We start from the raw sequence: 19,507 nt of genomic DNA, 5'->3' as shown, positions 1-19,507 counted from the left end.
GCCTCATTCTGCATTTATTTATAGTTATTTTCTCAAAGTGCAGTAACACACATCCAAGTTAACATCCAGTGTGATGATCCCACTGTAAACACCGAATGCTTTACAAGAAATTTACAACATGAAAATGTGTGTATCAATACGAGTGGAGACACCAGCTATAATTTGCAAAGTGAATACAGCTGGATTTTAGATTTTTTTTTTTATTGTTGTCTGAACAGAATTAGGCCCCTCTACTGATATACTTCATTCCCTCTTTTTAAGTCCACCCTCAAAACTCACCTGTTTAAAATAGCTTATGTTTAAACCTCTGCATGCTTTTAACTTTTATCTGTTACTCTTATTATTGTGTATTTATTGTACAGTGTCCTTAGGTGCTCTGAAAGGTGCTATTTTTAAATAAAATGCATTATTATTATTATTATTATTATTATTATTATTATTATTATATAGCCTGAAGTTGGGTCTATGGTAAAACCGCCCTCAGCATCCTCTCTCTGTGACTGCAACAAACATGCTCCTGATGACTTCCTGATTTAATCATTAGTTTCAAGTCTCATTCAATAAAAAATGATATTAATTTTGTAATTTCTAGTCCCTCTGTGACTTGCATTGATCTGTTGTGGCTCTTCATCATAACGGAGCGATACAGCGTCTGCATCACTGCAGAGGCTGCGTCAGTCTCTTGCTCTCCTCTTACTCAAGAACAGCACACAAGATACTGCAGCTTCTCATCAGCACAGAGCCCAGCCCTGCGTCTGGATAACAACCATGGCCTCTGACTTGGAGGTGTGAATTCTCATCCCTGCTGCTTTACACTGCAAATTGCCATAACCTGAGGGATTAAAAATCATTTGGGATAACTATGACTCATTAAGTGCACAGTGTAGTGGATTATACTATATGGTGTAACAAAAAACACATGAATAAAAGGGCGCACATAGAAATGTTAAGGCTTCCTCGTACTGTTATTGTCCAACAGCACAGCTGCTTGAGAGCAAACACAGAAAAACACACAGTCATAAAAAGAAAGTACACTCTCTTTTAATTTTAGGGTAGACATCATAAAAACTCAGCTGGTCCTTAGAAGGTTTTAAAATTAGGTCAGCTTCAGATGAACAGTATTACACATCACACTGTGTCAGTATTTACTGAACAAATGAGGCCAAAACACAGAAGCAGTGTGTGAAAAAGTCCATCCTCACTGCTTCCATAGGAATTAAAAGGTGAGTTAATCAGATGCACCTGAGTAGATGATCCTCAGCCGGTGTAAGCAGCTCTATAAAAGCTGAAGTTGTGGCAGTTTGCTGGTTTGGAGGTGAAAACCCCCCCATCAAGATCTCCATCTCTGACTCTACAGGCTTCAGTAGAGTCAGGGACAGCATCACAGCATGGCTCAGGTTTATGAAGCTGAAATCGAACAAACCTCGAGGCAATGTCCTTTGGACAGGTGGAGATATCGCTCCATAATTTACAAAACTGAACACCCCATAGCAGCTGTCAGCATGGTGGTGGAGGGATGATGATCTGATTAGACCACAAACTCCTCTGTATACCAAAGTATTCTAGAGTCAGTGTGAGGCCGGGTGTCCCACAGCTGAAGCTTGGACCAAACTGGGTCTTCAGCAGGACGATGATCCAAGCACAGCAGCAGAACGGCTGAAGAAGAAAAGCATCGAGCTGCTGCAACGTTTCAAAGTCCAGTCCTCAAAGAGCTTAATGCTGCAGACCTCAATGAGGCAAAGAAACCAAAACTCCTCCACAGTGATGTGAGAGACTGATAAGTCACACAGGAAATCATCACTGCAACTTATTACTGCTAAAGGAGCTTCTCGAAGCTGCTGAATGCATGAGGCCCGTTTCTGCATGCTGCCTCGTGCTGCTGACACAGTGTAATATGTTTAGAACCTGCTAAAGACCAGATGATTTTTTATGTCCTAATCCAGAAAACCTTAGAACTGAAAGAGGGTCTTGTTCACAGTTTCTCAGAATAACACGTTGCATAATCAGAAACTGCACAGAGCAGGAAATTGAAGAAAGATGGTTTTGTACTGTTAGCAAAGGTGAGAAGCTTTGCTAACAGTACAGCTCCAACCTGACCAGCAGATGTGACTGCAAGAAGGGCCAATTCTGTCTCAGTAACATCCTGCATTAGCAACACTTTACATGCACAACATAAAGTGCCACAGCGTGTTAGACTGCTGTGGATTACACAAATCCTATGTCTGAATGCACTCACGGTCACAGCATCATGTGATCCATCCATGAGAGCAGCAGGTAACGTGAGCACAACTAGTTTGTTAGCAACATTTTTTAAGCTTGAGTTTGCCCTCGGTCTTTTGGATGTGCCAGTGCTTTGTGCTCCGTCTGGTTTATTTACAGCAGGTTTCTTTTTATAGTGACACAGAAACAGTCAACAGGACACCAAAGTAATTCTCAGACAATCTATGCAACAAACAAAGCAAAAAGGCACTCACAAATATATTAAAATCTCTAACAGTGAATCAGTTAATACACCACATTTTATACACATTTCACCAAATAAAGAGCTTTTCACACCAAGTCTGAAATTTTCACCAAACACCTGCTCTGACGTCTTGCACACAGTCTGTAATGTCATCCTTTCCTAACGTTACTTTTCTATTTATTTAAAAAGTAAAATCTGTAACTCATTCTGATTAACACGTAACAGTTTGGGGGCTGATGTGGTGGTTTAACGTTTGTCTTACACACACAAGCTCCCTGGTTCAAGACCAGGAGGAGGAGCTACAAACCTACAGGGTTAAGATTATACCAATCCCAAACCTGGATTAAATGGGGGGGGGCTGCAGTTTCACCAAATGGAAATATGCAGCTCCATCTGCTGTGGTGGCTCCTTGGGACAACGACAAGGTGTTATTATTAATGTTGCAGCTCCATATTTACATTCAAGGACTCTTCTAGAGGAAAATAATCCTTTATTTTATGCTCGGCCTTGGTGAAGCCCCACATTTCGTTCACTGTCTGAAACAAGACAGTAACTTTTTTCTGATTGGCTGCCCCAAATAGAAGGTTTGAACAGAAAGTGGGTGGAGTTTAGGTCTAATCAGGCCACATTAGGAATATCTGTGCTTGCTGACATCATACAGAGCCATGTGTGTGCCATTCCCAAATTTCCCATATTTCATATGAACTTCCAGCACAGCAGATGTATGACTACAAATAAGGAAAAGCAGAATCAGTCCACTTTACTAGAGCAGCAAGGAAAAAAAATCTCTCCCAGGACTCAAACTGTGAGCAGCGAAATGATTAATGCCAACGCCTCCTGCCTCCAAATGTGGATCATTTTCCCCATTTAAACATGTAAAATCTTCATTTTTAATGCATGGGAACTAATCAGCAGATAGTAGATTGGTCTGAAGAAAAATTTTGCTCAGGCAAATGAAAACGAATGGGGCAAATATCCAAGAAGACAGACAAAAAAAACAAAATTTATCACAACAGCTATCTTTGACTTCAGCCTAGGTTCTAAATCTAGCCAAATCTAAAGCATCTAGCCTGCTGTTCCAGTATCACTTCTTTATTGGTGCATCTTAAAAGAGCCCCGTGACACACTGGTGGCATGGATGGATCTGAAAATGAGAAAGGAGTTGGCTGTTTTTAGTGACTTTAACAAACAATGTGCAAGTTTTTTTTGCAGTTTTCCAACTGTAGGAAAAACTTGGTGTGAAAAGACCTGAAGGCACAATAAAATACCAGCAACATTCAGAGAGAGTCACTGTTCTGTCGTGTTACCAAAGGAGGAACAGATGGTTCCAAAGTGGAAATAAAAAGTCCGTCCACGGCGTGAAACTGTTGGCATTAGGATGGTGTACTTGAAGACTTAGTATAAAAGTAGATGGAGAGAAAAAACTGTACGCAGCCCACACAGAACAGCGGGCATTCCACTCAACTTTAGAAAAACAAAAATCAGAGTCTCAAAGGTTCAAAAATCAGACAGAGCTCCCATGACTGGAACAGGGTCTGGACTTGTTTGATGATCAGTAAAAACAGGATAAAAAAAACAAAACCAGAAGATCTTTTTGTTTCCAGATAAGAGTTTTAAGAATTGACAGACACGCTTCCCCTGCCTGATGAGCGGTCAGTCCACTCTGGAGGACTGGCGAGCTCGATGGGGTCGAGCTGAGGAAAGACCACAAAACACAACCTCTGGCCCACATGTGTCGCCCTCTCTGCAGAAAGATAAAATCACAAGTTGTATTAAAACAAGTCAAATTAAACCCTACAAAGTAATTTCTTTAGAAACTCACCAATGAAGTTATAGATACACTTTGGTTTCTCTTTCCAATGCACACCCAGGAAGTAGACAGGTACACCCGTAAGCATGATGACTAGTCCAACACCGCAAACCACTGGCTCAGAGTAAAGACTGAATCCCAGCAGCACTGCCCAGAACATCAAGTAGCACACAGGAACCAGCAGGTTCACCTGTAGAAGACAGCAAGTACATGATGGGAAGTCAGTGAAACCTGACGAGTTGCAGATATGAACAGTTAACAGGTAACAGATGGTAGAAGCCTGCTGGGTTCACCTTGATGGGTCGGTACAAGTTGGGTTTCTTCCAGCGGTAGTACAGCAGGCCTGCGATGGTAACACCGTATGACAGGTAGTTGATGAAGGAGACGTAGTTGATCAGATTGTGTGTCTCTCCAATGCAGAGTATGATGATGGTGGCTGTGCACTGTAACACAAGGTTAGACGTGACTGCATGAACATGACTGAAGAAGAGTTTTTGAAAGTTTTTCCCACATGCAGACTTTGGTTGGACGGGCCACTTTGGTAACACCCAGCAAAGTCAATCTGGTGGCCAACTTTAAGATTTTAAGTCTATATTTGCTGTATGTCCGCTTAAACCAGGATGTGGCTTTATTCTGAGAGTTATAAGAAAAACAAAAAATCAGAAAAATAATAAGAAAAATTTGATCGTTTTCTTTTTGTTTACCTTTGTTTAGCTATTGTAACAGGTTCTCTTGCCATCTATGGACACTTGTTTTAGAAACCATGCCAAGTTGCCAAGTTTTATCACAACACTGTGCCTCCCCAATTCAGCTCCTTTTGTCCCGGACAAACCCCCAAACTGGTTAAAGAAGGGAGTCCACACAAGCAGTTTGTTTAAATTAAAAAAAAAGGTTTTAAAAACCTTTGGTACCAAAATTGGTCACTCTCCTGCAGACTGACACATCTGTTTGTGAAAATCTATTTAACCGTAGCTGTAGGTTCTGGAGGAAAAGAAAATGATTATTTTTTTTAAAATATGCAAACACTTTTTGATTTAGTTTGATTTTTTAAAAGCTACAAATCTGATACGCTGATAGCGCTGGGTTCAGGGTTAGAGGTAATGGGACTTAAAGCTCACAGAGTTAGGGAGAAATTTTATAAAAATACTTAAAAACAGCACTGTGCAGTTAAAAACAATTAAAATACTGTTTATGTGTAGAAAGCACTGAAACTGAGACTTCTGTAATATCAATGTGTACATACGCAGACGAGCAGGGCGGGGATGGGCGTACATTTCTTATAGTGGATCATGGCCAGCAGGCTGGGGAGGTGACCTTCTCTAGCTCCCGAGAAGCACAACCTGTTGATAGGAAAACCAGCCCGAACTTAGCAGCTGCTTCATTATTTAAAACCACAGAAAAACAGGAAGTCCGGCTCACCTGGAAGACGTGAACAGGTAGCCGTTGATTCCTCCAAAGGTAGACAGAGCCACAGAGATCGGCATGATGACGGAGAACATTCCCAGCAGCTTCTCACCAAACGTCTGGAGAGCAGAACAACAGAAAGATTGACCAACACGTTCAGACCACAGCGGTGTTCTTTTAATCTGTTCCCGCAGACTCTGATTGGCTGAGCTAAGCTGAAATAGATTGCCTCACTTTTAAGCACACTGGAACAACGGGACAGGTACCCATGAGTCTGATTTAGTCAGAATCAACCAAACTTTCTTTTTCATCAGAACGTTGGGATATGAAGACACTTTTTGTTGAGTTTTATTTTCTTGACTTTGAGTCCTCTCCATAACCAAAGCTTAACACTGATTGGTTACTGATTGCATGTATACGTGTAAAGGTTTTACAATGTGTTGTGGGAGGGTTTTCAGTCTGTGTGTGCATATTTGACTACTTTGTCAGTCCTAAATGTTAATGTATTTTATAGGGTATTTAGTATGTGGTGCTCTCTCCAACACTGGGGGATATAACTCAGCTGCATAACCAGCACAACATGTCAGAGGAAAAATGTGTAAATTTAGCTGTGGGAGGGCCTACCCCTTTAATAGTGGTTAACTTTACCTGGTTCATCAGGCTATGTCTCCAAATGCAGGCTTTGTCTGTCTTTGTGTTACACATGACTGCTCCCTTTCTACCTTTCCCCTCGAAACACAATTTAAAAAGCAGTTTGGTTGCATGAACACGTCATTTTCAGCAGAGTTGGACATCGAGACCATGATTTCCATGTTACTCACTACAGCCACAGCATTGGATGACAGCAGCTCCTCAGGCGACATGGAGGAGAAGTAGGCGATGTTGGTGAGCGTGTACACAAAGGTCACCAATGGGATGGAGATGTAGATGGCACGAGGTAGATTCCTGACCGAGGCCACGCACCATGCACAAACGACACAGTCCAAACCAAAACATTTACAACCACATGTGAAGTTGAGGGATGAGCTTTTCAAGCAGGAAGGTCTGGTGGTCAGCTCACTGAAACGAGTGAGCTGACCACCAGACAGCAGACTCCTTTCAAAGTGGAAATATTCGGCTTATTTCCTGTCATATATGGCACGTCCCTGTGGTGCATGTTCAGAATACTTTAATTATCCCCAAGGAAATTATGTGGTTGCTCCAAGACATTAACAGTAACAGACTTAACTAATTAAATAATACAATACTTTACAAAGTTTACAGATTTAAGAAAAAGCACTAATATATTTTAACTCTAACCTGTGAAACTTTTACTGTAGAGCATGAAATTAAAGTTTTAGATCAATGTCTGCACAGGAAGTCCCTGTGAGACAGAATCTCAGGCTTCACAGTTTTTTTTTACTCCTAGCTCTGTATGATGTCACGGACAGGGCATGTCCCTAATTTGATCATCTCAGGCAAAAAGAGCCCCACCCACTTCTCTTCCAATTTTCCATCAACCGATCAGAAGAAAGTTGATTTAAAAGGGGAGGAGCTAAACATCTCGTTTCAGACAGAGGATGAGCTGAGGGTCTGCAACACAGCCCAGTATGAGACAGAAGAGGATTATTTTGAACTGTGACTCATGCAAAGCTCCTCTAGCAGAGTCCAAGAATGAAAACATGGAAATGAGCAGAAAGGATCCACTTTAAAGGAAGTTGCATATATTTATATTTTACTCACATATTTGGTAACACGTCATAATAACCATCAGTGATAAATGGCAACCTGACAGTTAACTAAACTGTAGTACTGTTCCAAGCAGTGGAAAAATCATAAAATAATAAATAGTTAAATAATTATTTTACATGAAAACTGCTGCGGCCTCACAGGCCTTCAGCATCGGTCCTGTGTGTAATACATGACTTTTTTAAGTAACTCCAACAGTGAAGAGCCGAGGGGCAGACAAAAGGAAACAGAAGTCCCTCTGACTCATCAATGTACACCAGCTGTATGGTTTCCGATCCATTTACCTATTACTGAACATAAAAGTTAATTAACTAGAAATTTTCCATTTATTAACCCTGTCAGGTCTCAGTCATCATCAGCAATGACCTTAAGCCTCATTCTTTCCTACTAGATGTCATTTTTCTGTTGTTCTTGTGTGTCTTAGCAAACAGAAAGCAATAAATAAAGAAATAAAGAAAAGCGTGAACCTGTAAGCCTCACAGCCGGTTTTTATAAAGTGTTACCACGTCTTATTTAACACGGTCGTGGTGAATAAAAACGGAGAAATAATGAGGATCATGGAGCATCACTCTGCTGAAAAAAGAAAGTTGTAGCAGCCAAAAACAAACATTAAAGGAAGTGTTAGACATCATTTGGTTTGATTGACAGAGGATTACAAAAGTGCAAGATTAGTTTTCAGATTATATTTTGGTCTCAGCAGTTGTCGATTAATCTGCAGAACAAAAAAAAATTGCAGCACATTAACAATCTCATTTGCTAAGTAGGACCTTTTGATGAGTTGGTGGTGATCTGGTTACTGTAAGCAGGCTAGTTTCTCACTTTCCAGTCTCCTTGATTTTCCTTGATGTCTGACGTTTCCTTTAAAGTTTCATTTGGATGAAGTTCTCGTGTTTGGGCACTTACATATCTTCAGAACGTTCCCAATAATTTGTGAAAGCAAAACCACGGTGATGAGAAGTGTGAATATTCACCGTCTGGGTTCGACCACCTCCTCTGTCACGTAGTTGAGGAAGTTCCAGCCGCTGAAGGCGAAGGACGCCTGCAGGAAGGCGAGCGCGATCTGCCCAACCGACGGCGTCCTCTCCAGAGAGAAGGCCACCTGAGGCGTCAGCGCCTCGTAGTTTCCTGGTGGTTACATGAGACATCAGAGCTTTTAGCTTTACCTCAGGAAGTGGAAAAGCGTCAGATCTGTTGAGGGCTGGCAGATTTACCATTGAAGATCTGGACCAGACCAACTACAATGATGAGGCCCAACGCCATCAGCTTCCCCACCGTGAAGACGTCCTGGATCCTGGTGGCCATGCGGACGCTGGAGCAGTTCACCCAGGTCAGCAGCACTGAGGCGAGCACAGAACCTCGTTAACGACACACTCGGGAGGACAGAGAGTGCTCAGAACATCTCTACAGTTTAAAGGTCAAACTTGGCACGTCTCCATTAAAGATCAAAAACTATCAGCTGATTCTGAGGGGGGTTTATTACTGCAGAAAGCTCTCCTCAGGAAATGAATGCTTAGGATTTGTTATTTTCTTTCTGCACAGCTAAATAACCTCCACACATTAATGAAACTTTTAAATGAACCACCAATAAGCAGTAACGTGTCTCTAAGCTCAATCCTTCTGGGCTCAGGTGCTCCTGTTCACAGCTGCATGCTGGAGGTCACCGCTCTGTGGAGCCACATCTGGGCTGAGAGTTAAAAAATAATGATGGAAAAAAGTTTAAAATTTAAGCCCTCCTTCACATTTCCCAAAGCCCTATGGTGGGCCCTCGGGGCTTATGTTTGACAGCCCTGATTGGGGGGAAGGACAACTCTGATTTCTTTGAGAGTCAAGGAAAAGGCTATGGAAGTCAATCCAGACAGAAACATCTGGAGTGGAACCTCTAAGCTGCTAGCGATGGCCTTTCCTCAAGGCAAGGAGGAAAGGCCTCCTGGAGTAAGACCTGTCTGGGTAAGAGGACAACACAGGTTTGGATCACCAGTCCCCGTCTGACTGGGACTGAGCTGGACATCACTGGAGACTGACCAAAGGTTGCTGGTCTGGACTGAGATCAACACGTAAAGCCGGTGGAGTGCTCCTTTAATAAGATCAGCAGCAGTATCTGGTCTCCATCAGGCGGTCCCAGTGCGGGTACTCTCACCGGCAGTGGGCGGCAGCAGCCGGTTACCCTGGGAGGCAGGAATGTGGGAAAAGGCCGAGTGAGAGAGGGCGTGATTGTTTCACCTCGTCTATCACTGTCAGCGGCTTTCCCCTGCTCGCTCTCATGGTGGCCTCGCTCTCCGGCACAAAGGCAGGCTGTCAGCCACACAAAACAAACCACTTCCGTTGCGAAGGGCGAACAAAACCGTCTGGGTGCCCCTCGGCCACCCTCCGAGGAGGCCGGATCGAGCTCACGTTTCAGGATCCCGTTCCAAGAACGAGTGTGAAGGAGGGCATCAGGAGTCCAGCTGTCTCTCTTCAGATTCCAGCTCAGACATTATTTACTCATTGATCAGGCATTTGCAGCCAGTTACAAGACATCAACCAATTAGGCAGCCCGAGGGGTCGTGACCTCTGCTCGGGCTGTCCTCACTGACTGTCCTTAAACGTCTAATGACACTCGCTATCTTTGAATCAATTCTTGATAAAAACAGCTGAATTTTTCGAGTCACACCCTGCTTTTAAGATTTTTTCTCAGATCTAAGAGTTTTTATTTTACCCCACTGGATTAGTGAACTTGCAGAGTTTTTATAGCCAGCCTTTCCAGTCACTCCATAGTGTAGTAGCTTACACATTTACCTAACAAGCCAAGGCCATCAGTCCAAACCCAGGAGGAGACAGTCCCCTCACGGACAACTTCACAGTGAAAGGAATGGGACCAAAGAGTTAGCTTATGTCCTCCATGTTAATGTGTCTAACAGCTTAATTCAGTGCTGACAAGCAGTAACTGTTTGAGACATTCAGACAGTCTTTGCAAAGGTCCAGGTAACATGGAAATGACCCTGTACTGACAGTTTACAGCCATCTATTATATTCCTGTTGTTATGTGCTGGAATACAAATGTATATAAAAACTGGCAAGTGTTAAAAGAGCTGCACTTCCTCTGATGTCCAAAGTTCAAACTACAGCAGAAAAACAAATGTTTGCAGCTGATACAAACACAGTTTTGCTCTCTATAGACAGACTTCGCTCAGCTAACTGGAGCGTCTGTGCTGTTGTCACTTCTACCTCCATAAAACACACACGGTGACCAAAATTTCAGCACTGAGGTTTCATGACTGGACCTCCCAAAACCAATCACGTGTGACTTTAATGCACTTTTATACAGAGTTTATAAATACATGAAACTGCCATGATTTGAACTGTGTAACAGAAATGCTGGACAGCCGTGAGAGGGCAGAAAATCTGCAGAGCCGAAGAGCAGAGAAAGCAGCCGGGTCACTTTTCTCGCCGTCTTTCTTCTCGTTCTTTACACAGAGCTCACTTCATGTGTGAACAACTGAGTTTAACAGCATGAAAGCCTTCGACGAGGGTTTGTTCAAAAGTGTGTGCCATTATGCTCATTTCTACCATTCACTGCACTTTGTCGCTCTCTATGAAGGCAGACTTTTGACTCTGCTTTGGAGTGTAGCCTTTCAGAGCAGCTATAAACACTCAGCTTTGTGCAAACTGTTTGCTTTCAAGCAGAATGTGAAACAAACATCCCTCTGCTGCTGCTTCTTCAGTTCATTCACCAAACCGCTCTATAGAAACTGTAAACTGCCACACACATGATGCTGAATAATGGACACACTGACAGACAAAACATGGATAATCTTTGATTCGGAGGGTTTAAATGATTTTAGCTCATCTCATCTCCTGGTCCTGCTCTTCTTCCTCCTCCAGGATTCCAATGCATTTTTTATTAGAAGCATTTTAACACACTTTACTCTCCTCCGACATTCAAGTAATGCTGCATCACTGCTCTCTGGAGCACAGAGGGAAGATGAGCACACAACGAGCAGCACGGCAGACTCGCAAGCCGCAATCTGCAGCTCCATGACGTAATTCTCCACGCTGCATCACACCGAACATGTGATTTTTTTTATTAAAGGCTTTTTTTTACACAGAATTTCTGCCTTATTCATTCTTCCCGTTGGCCACTCCAGACAAAATCCCCCAAATCTGGAAACACATTCAAGCTCTGTTAAAAAGAGCAACCAGTATGTTTCTGATCAGCACAACTGTTTCTAAAGATGAATGCTGAGCAGCAGTATCATGGGACACAGCTGAGGTCAGAGGTTTCCATCCACTCGTCACAGGCTTGAACCTCACAGTCATTTTGGGCTTTTAATGATTTCTTTGAACGGTTCTTCTTCCAGCATGGACAGTTTTAAAAAACTTAAAAACAGGATCTGGGTGCTCAAGTCTGAATTGATTTTGATGTTTACGTGCACATGCTGAAAGCTTGTGATAAATGATGTTGGAGGTTCTACAATGTCTTTAAACTTGGCCGAGGCCTGTTAGCTTCTCATTAGTGATCATGGTTAATTACGACTGACAGATTCTCTCTGCAGCATAAAAAGGATTTGTTTGACAGCATTCACTGGATTGACCAATACTGGGAACAATGGGAAAGTCCAGCCATCTCAGTGAAGATCTGAAAAGCAGAACTGCAGATTTACACAAGTTGGGAAAGTCTCTCTGAGCCGTTTCTGAGCAAGGATCCAAGATCACACAAGTACAAGTTACTCAGATCTGTCCCCACTGAGGTCTGGGAGACACCCAGACTGTCCCCCTCAGATGACAGGAAACTGTTAGGATGTTCAGGAACTACCCGGGCCATTATTATGTTATGTTCAGGAACATAGCCTGCCATTGGACTAGAATCTGCTGGAACACCAGTGTCACTTCCACAGTGAAGCCAGTCTCACATCTCCATGGACCAAGAAAGAAGCTCCTGCTCCAAAATCAACGAGCTCAACTGAAATTTGCAGCTGCCCACGTGGACGAGCCAAACGGCGTCTGGAGAAAAGTTTGATGGTCAGACGAGACAAAGATGGAGCTGATTGGAGGAGCAAAGGTGAGGCTTTCAACCCTGAGAACACTGCAGCTGTGACGCATGGCGGTGGCAGCATCACGCTCTGGGCTGTTTCACTGCCAGTGGTTCTGGTACATTAGACAAAGTGGATGGAATAAAGAAGGAGGACTACCTCCACAATCTTCAACTTCTCCAACCAACAGCTACACGGGTGAAACTTGGACACAGTCTTGGGTTCCAACAGGACAATGATCCCAAACACTGCATTTGGATAAACCAAGTTAGCATTAAGCTTATGGAATGGGCCTCCCAAAGCCTCGACCTCAACGCTGCTGAAAATTTGTGATATAAGCTTAACAGTTGAGTCTGTGACAGGAAACCAAACAATATACATGAACTCTACTGACTTTTCCAAGAAGAATTATACCAGAAGCCTGTTGATGGGTACCAAAAGGATCTTGGTTGAGGTACAACAAATATTAATGCAGGTGAATGTATATTCTGATACGCCACGAAAATCTGCCATTTGAATCAAACAGTCTAAAGGCACCTTTTAGAAAAAGTTTCTGGGACAACGAATTTGGTTGGAAATGTGTTTCATCACTACAGCGTCCGAGGTGTTGCCTGTTATATACATCCCGATTCGTACTGCATCTCCTGTGGGCCTGAAGGATCGACCTTATAGGTTTTCCACAGAAGACAAAACAATGAAGCAATTCTTCTGACTTGATGAACTGGCCTCACACTGATCAAAGTGTGTTTGATAAAGTTATCACTCACGGAGACAGGTGGCAGACAGCATCCGTGTCGCCATGTACGGTGGAACGCAGTTTGGGAAGACCGGCTGCAGTATGTAGCTGGAGAAGGTAAGCGCGATGACGGCCAGCGTGGTCGGATACATGATGAGGACGGCGCTCCACAACAGGAGGAATCTGGAAGAGAGAAGGAGCTTCAGTGACAAACACAGATTCAGAAACTCTCCATAACTCAGCAGGACAGCAAAACACGAGGCAAAGCCCTCGCCGTGGATTTCACTGGTGAATATAAAAAAGACCACGTCCAGTGTGAGTGCAGCTAAAGAACCTCTAGACTTCTGGAGTCTTCATGGCACTCGTAAGACAGTCCAGAATAACCGGGCTCTGTGGCCCAAACTGTTTCCTTTTGTTCGTCATGTCTTTGACAGAAGGACTGTAACGGGTTTCTATTGCAGCGAAATCTCTTTCTGTATCATGACCCACTTTAGGCCATCCTCCAGTTTGATTTGAGGTGTGAAGCGAGCAGCAGCAGCAGCGTCCTGATGGCATCACCTTCATCCACCACAACGAGACGCTTCTGCTACACACATTCGAGTTAATGAGTCTGCGTCCTTCCAACGAAGTGTCGTAACTAGAAAAATTTACATGAACAACAACTCAGAAAGTTTTTGGTACACAACCTGCCTGTATGACGGCAGAACGTAAATGTTCGGTTGATGGTAAGAACCTGCTGGTTAGCTGTGCTAATTCACGTCTTCCATATCTGTCTCCATGTGTAGTATGAAGCTACACCCTTTACCTGTCCATGTAGACTGACCTACATTGGTCAAGAAAGTTATTTACTGGCATTAACCCTGATAAAAAGTCATATTTCTTTATTGTACAGTACTGTGGCAAAGAGTTTGCTCCTTTTCTCTTTTATGTTATTTCCACATTTGAACTTAAAAGCACTTATAGCAGTCTCAGGTTAGTCTCAGGCCCCTGACATTTAGATTTCCATCATCCTAATCCTAATTCAGTGAAGAGTACTGAACACACAAAGGGTCACTCACCCCGTCAGACCTCCAAATATCTCTGTGACGTAGGAGTAGTCGCCTCCAGATTTGGGAATGGTGACGCCCAGTTCAGCATAGCAGAGGGAGCCCAACGCAGCGATGCAGCCTCCCAGCACCCAGACCACTAAAGCCACTCCCACCGAGCCCGAGTGCTCCAGGACACCCTTAGGAGAGATGAAGATCCCGGAGCCGATGATGTTCCCTATCAGACACATTTAACAGGAGTCGAGATCTTTAATATCTTGTATGTTGAATAACCCAGGTCACATGAGGTGTGTGTCACTTTGGGGTGCTTTGTTGGTGAGCTGTTATGGTTGCCATGGTTGCCATTAGTTTTTAATCATTCCTTGTGTTTTCTTACTTCTCATGCCTTTTTTCTTGTCCTGTCTATGTCATGTTTCATGTTAGTCTCCTGGTTACTTCCTGGTTTACTTTGTTAGTTTTTTCCTGGTTTTGTTAGGCCTGTGATAGATGGGTGACCTGTCCGGTGTGTGAGCCCTCCCACCTTGCCCTGGGACACCTGAATTTGATAAGCAGAAGATGGATGGATGGATAATGTCTCATATTGTCAAACGCCTCAACTCCTCTCTCTTCATCTTTATTTTTGTTGTTGTTGTTGTTGTTTTGGGCCGGGGACACATTGTACATTCATTTGTATTCATGTATTCTGGTGACACAAACATGAGGATCAGGGGTTAGTGTGCCTGTCTGCAAGTCAGGTAGAAGTCAGAATTGATTTTGCAGGGGACGCCCAAAGCATCAGCTCTAAGGAAGGATGAAGAGCTTCAAGCTTTATGAAATACATTCAGGAGAATTTGGCTTTTGCTTGCTGTCAGTCCAGAAATCTGCCAAATACTAAAAAAGAGTAAATGAGACCCAGAAAACAATGCAAAGAATGAAGCTGGAGGTAGAGACCCCACAGGTCCTGATTGTTCTCTTATTGGTCACATAGCACCATCCTTCTTGCACGTGCTTCTCACATGTGACTTCTTTGTCAGAGAACATCCTGAACATTTCTACTGCTCCAAAGTCCAAACTGGTCCCCTCTGAGTTTATATAGAGGACATAAAGACACAAAGAGCTCCATAACAGAGTGAGTTAGAGAAGGACATAAAGGCCATAGCTCAGGATGGGAACAATTCCTCCTGCCCAGAGCCTCAGTATGCAGCGTGGAGTACCAGTAGATCCGACACATTCAGTCTACAGCACTACCAGTAGCGTGGCAGAAGGCAGCCAAGTGGCACACACAGCCATTACATAACCAGACATAAATTATCCACTCCAGTCTGCAGAGGTGGGAAGTGACCGACTCACCTTCTGCAGCAGCTCATTCCTGCAGCTTCCTCTCTGAAACATGTCAGCGTTGAAGGGATTAAAAGGTCAAGAAAAAAGATTTGAGTTTGTTTTAATCTACAGAAACATGACTTCAGATGCAGAGCTTCCTGCAGCGTGCAGAGCAGCCAGTTTGTTCCCTCCGTCTCTCTGTGAATGGAAAGGTGTTTCAGCATTCTGCACACAAAACCTTCCTCTTGTTCTGGAGGGAAAAAACATAAAGCCAAGTGTGGATGAGGTCCAGTTAGCCAAGACCTGCACCAACACCCACGGAGGCAGCAGGTTAGCAGCCTGGGTTCAATGCCTTGGAGCACTCCATTTACTCGATAATAAAACCACTGTAGGTCGGCCGTAACAGCTGGAATCCTCATTACACACCGGAAAACTGAACTGATCACTTGTGGTGAAAAAGAAATGAAAGACAGCTGCTTTAAACCACAGAAATGTTTCGTTGTGTGCAGAGTGTCGGCCTATCACAGCAGCTTGTTTAAGCCTATAAAACACATTTTAGTTACTCATTGTGTTTTTACCCTGAGGTGAAACCATGTGAGCTTCTTGGATAATAACATGGATGAGCTCGGTGAACTGAGAGACTCATCATGAGTGTAGTTTGATGTGTTTGATGGAGACATGGCTGCACTCACACCTCACAGACACAGTGTGGGTACCAGGCCTTTGGAGGTTTTGGGTGGACAGGGATGTTAATCCAAGCGGTAAGAAGGAGCTGAGGAACTGGAATAACAGCATGAACCCGGACACGTGACCATGAAGGAACATTGAGGAGATTGTTGTTGTGATTTGGCGTTGTATATAAAAATATAAAATAAAACGTTACTGCTGCTCGGATGTTAAACCTCCGGCTAATGCATCCATATTGTTTGATGAGGGAATTTCCCCCCCATCACTGCTTAGATTCCTCCATCAGCTGATGCAGAGACCATCCACACGACTGTGGTGAACAGCTAGACATACATCTGAATACTTCCTCTAACATCTGTTTCTGCTGCCACAAGGACAGATGAGGAAAACCTTTCCCTGCATCATAAAGATCCTTGTTACAGTTTTTTCTTGGTGAGTTGTTAAAGATTTATTTCATTTCTATTAAATTCTGCTCCTTCTTTTGTGGAGTTTTTACCTTGTTGAGCTATTTTATTTTATTTAAGCTATACTGTTAGAAGGCATTTTGTGCCTGCTAGTAGACCACAAGGTTAAAATAACCCATCGTGATAACTTAGAGTAACTCTGGTAAGACAGCAAATAGAAAAGGAGACTTTCAGGGCTGTGAATGACTCCAGATCTGATTCTTGTCTTTCTTCCTTGGTCAGATCATCTGCCACCATAGTTTGTGCTTACATTCCTATGCTGATGATACACCTCTTTATCTCAGTACCTAACCCTCCACTCAGCTCCTCCCACAATCACTTGCAACTGTCTGCATGAAATCAAAACACGGATGTCATCTAACCTACTCAAACTCAACAGAAATAAAACACAGCTCTTGGTTGTGAGCCCCAGAGTCCGACTCCAGCAGACTAAAAATCTTCTCATTGACATGAACCCCGAGGTGTTGTTCTGGACGCTACGCTCATCATATCTGTCACCACAGCAGCTTTTTTACACCTTTCGATTTTGGACGTTACTCATTGATTCTGTAGCAGACTCTCCTCCGTGCCTCTGTCTCCACCTCGATTATTACAATGAAGTTCTGTTAGTGATTTCCAGCTCCAGTATGTCCAGAACTTATATGCCAGGCTTCTAACTCACGCTGACCTCTGGGAACATATCATCCCCACCTACAAAGCTCCACTAGCAAATCCGTTAATGCTCTGGCCCCTCGTTACCTACTAGGGAAAACCTGCTACTCCATGCTGCTAAGCCGTGGGCCTACTTTCTGTCCCTCACAAGAGAAAGGTCATTTATCCCCATACATCCTAAATGACGTTAATGGGAGTGTAAAATATGGCACAGGTATGTATGGTTGGGTTTATGCACAAAAACAAAATCAGTCTGTTGGTTTGAAAACGGAAAAAAACAACAAAATCCTGTGTTAAAGTCCAAAGTTCTGCCGACATATACACCAACCACAGCCTCCTCCCTGCATTGATCCACTTCACTGTTTTGCTCCTCTGTGCTATCTAAAGCCACCACGGCGGTCCTCTTGAACCTGGCTCCAGCAGTGAGTCCGTCCCCACAGACTCTCATGTAAAAACTTCACATTTTACAGCACATTTACAGTGATTTTATGTTGTTTTACATTTGACATGTAAAATCACAATTTATTTATGTAGATTTAATGATATTCTAAAATATCATTAAAAGCACACTGTAAAATACTTTTATATTACTTTTTTTTTTTTTTTACAGTGCAGAAATAAACATGTTTGCAGCCAAGAGACTCTCCAGAGAGGCCTGGGTCTGCTCTGGAACTCGTTTCAGAAGCACCTCACCAGGAGGCCTCCAGGTCTGATTATTGAGGGGGCCATAACCCTCCTAACCCCCTGGAAATTACGCCCCTGGAACCACCACAACTGGTTTCTTTCAGCGTGGGCAGTTCCTCGCTCTTCGTCCCTAAAGGAGAGCCCAGAAACCCTGGAGAGGAGGCTCATTTCCATTGCTCGTATCTGTGATGTCATTCTCACAGTCCCCACTCAGAGTTTGTGAGTGTAGACGTAGGTAAGAATGCAGATCGACAGCTTTGCTTTCAGACTACGCTCTCATCATCACAGCACACCGTCAATGATCTTGAGGCCACCATAGTGCACAGCATCCACTTCTTGGCTGTGTCCAACATTCTGTGGATATAACCTTTGTACAGAAACTTCAGGCTGTAAACAAGTTTATTTCTCTGCGTGTAAAGCTGGACAGTTTAACATGAGAGTATCTGCCTCAAGTGGACATTAGAGGAACTGCACTTTTTGGCACTTCAGCACCAGGCTCAGTCCCTGAAGGATTCTGTCTGCCAGTGCTGAAGGAAACCTACAGCCATGTATGAGGCTCAGTACAATATAAAAGTTCCTCCTTGTGTCTGTGTGCCAAGCAGAAAAACACAGTTTATATATTTTTTAAAAAGTACTCATTTAGCTTAGATAAACTCTTTTTTGTGCACCACAAGCAGTTTGGGTGCTGATTGGCTCACTGCAAACATGCCCAGCATCAAACGGAGGAACAACAAGAGCCCGTTTGAAGCTGACAGTAGTTTTAAGTCAGACTTGAGCTCCTGCAGGCCTCCCCCCTCCATCCACCCTGGATGATGCTCCTCTTTAAAGCTCCCAGCTTCTCCTTCTGCTCCAGCAGACAATGATCTTCTGCTTCACCACAGCCTGCTCCTGGACTTCATGTATTTCAGCCACGTAAGCACTACAACTCAATTTGATGTGAACCCACAACAAATATGGACTCCCTCATTTTTCTACCCCCACAAGCTGTGAGTTTCCTGTGCAGCTTTCAGCTTATAATCAGCCACAGAGGAGCTGGTCCGTTTCAGCACAGCTCTGATAAAGAACGAGTTTCATGTAAAGTTCTGCTGCACTAAATCAAAAGAAGAAGGAATCTCCTTGTTTTTCAGCCTCACCTATGATGATGGTGCAGGCGCTCAGCAGCCCGATCTCCTTCTTCAGAGTCACTCTGTCGGGGATCTTCTTCTCCTCCTTCCTGCCGTGCGTCCCGGTGCCGTGCGGCCGGGAGCAGATGCTGCCGCTGTTCTGTCCATCCATGTCCGCCTACCCGGGTCCGGTCCGATCCTCCCAGTCCCAGTACTCCCAGTGCTCCTGTCCTCTCCTCACTCCGCATTCATGCAGACTGAATGGGCTGCGCTTGCGCAACAACCTGCCGCTGTCCAGGGTAGAATGTTAAATACCCAGGACTCACCAAGAGGCGTTCAAGGACACCGAGAGGAAAACGGCCCGAGCACTCTCACCTTCTCCCGGTCCTGCCGAAAGGGATTAGTGCAAGACGTTTAAGGAC

General features: G+C 43.8%; 1 protein-coding gene across 1 annotated transcript; it reads right to left on the bottom strand.

Annotated features, from left to right (window-relative positions):
- Nucleotides 1-1,019: 1,019 nt before the first annotated feature.
- slc7a10b (solute carrier family 7 member 10b) lies at nt 1,020-19,376 on the bottom strand. Its single transcript, XM_085464958.1, has 11 exons — nt 19,116-19,376; nt 14,210-14,414; nt 13,183-13,334; nt 8,618-8,743; nt 8,378-8,531; nt 6,500-6,623; nt 5,694-5,797; nt 5,518-5,614; nt 4,568-4,717; nt 4,287-4,464; nt 1,020-4,208 (listed from the first exon to the last, which is right to left on the bottom strand). Exons 1-11 carry the CDS (start codon nt 19,255-19,257, stop codon nt 4,078-4,080), a joined length of 1,563 nt encoding a protein of 520 aa, XP_085321084.1. The 5' UTR covers nt 19,258-19,376; the 3' UTR covers nt 1,020-4,077.
- Nucleotides 19,377-19,507: the final 131 nt, after the last annotated feature.

This window comes from Copadichromis virginalis, linkage group LG7, assembly GCF_057382275.1.
Source record: "Copadichromis virginalis isolate Kocher_CV1m ecotype Utaka linkage group LG7, C_Virginalis_male_GT1.1, whole genome shotgun sequence".
Lineage (NCBI taxonomy): Eukaryota > Metazoa > Chordata > Actinopteri > Cichliformes > Cichlidae > Copadichromis > Copadichromis virginalis.
This window is presented reverse-complemented; position numbering and strand designations above follow the sequence as displayed.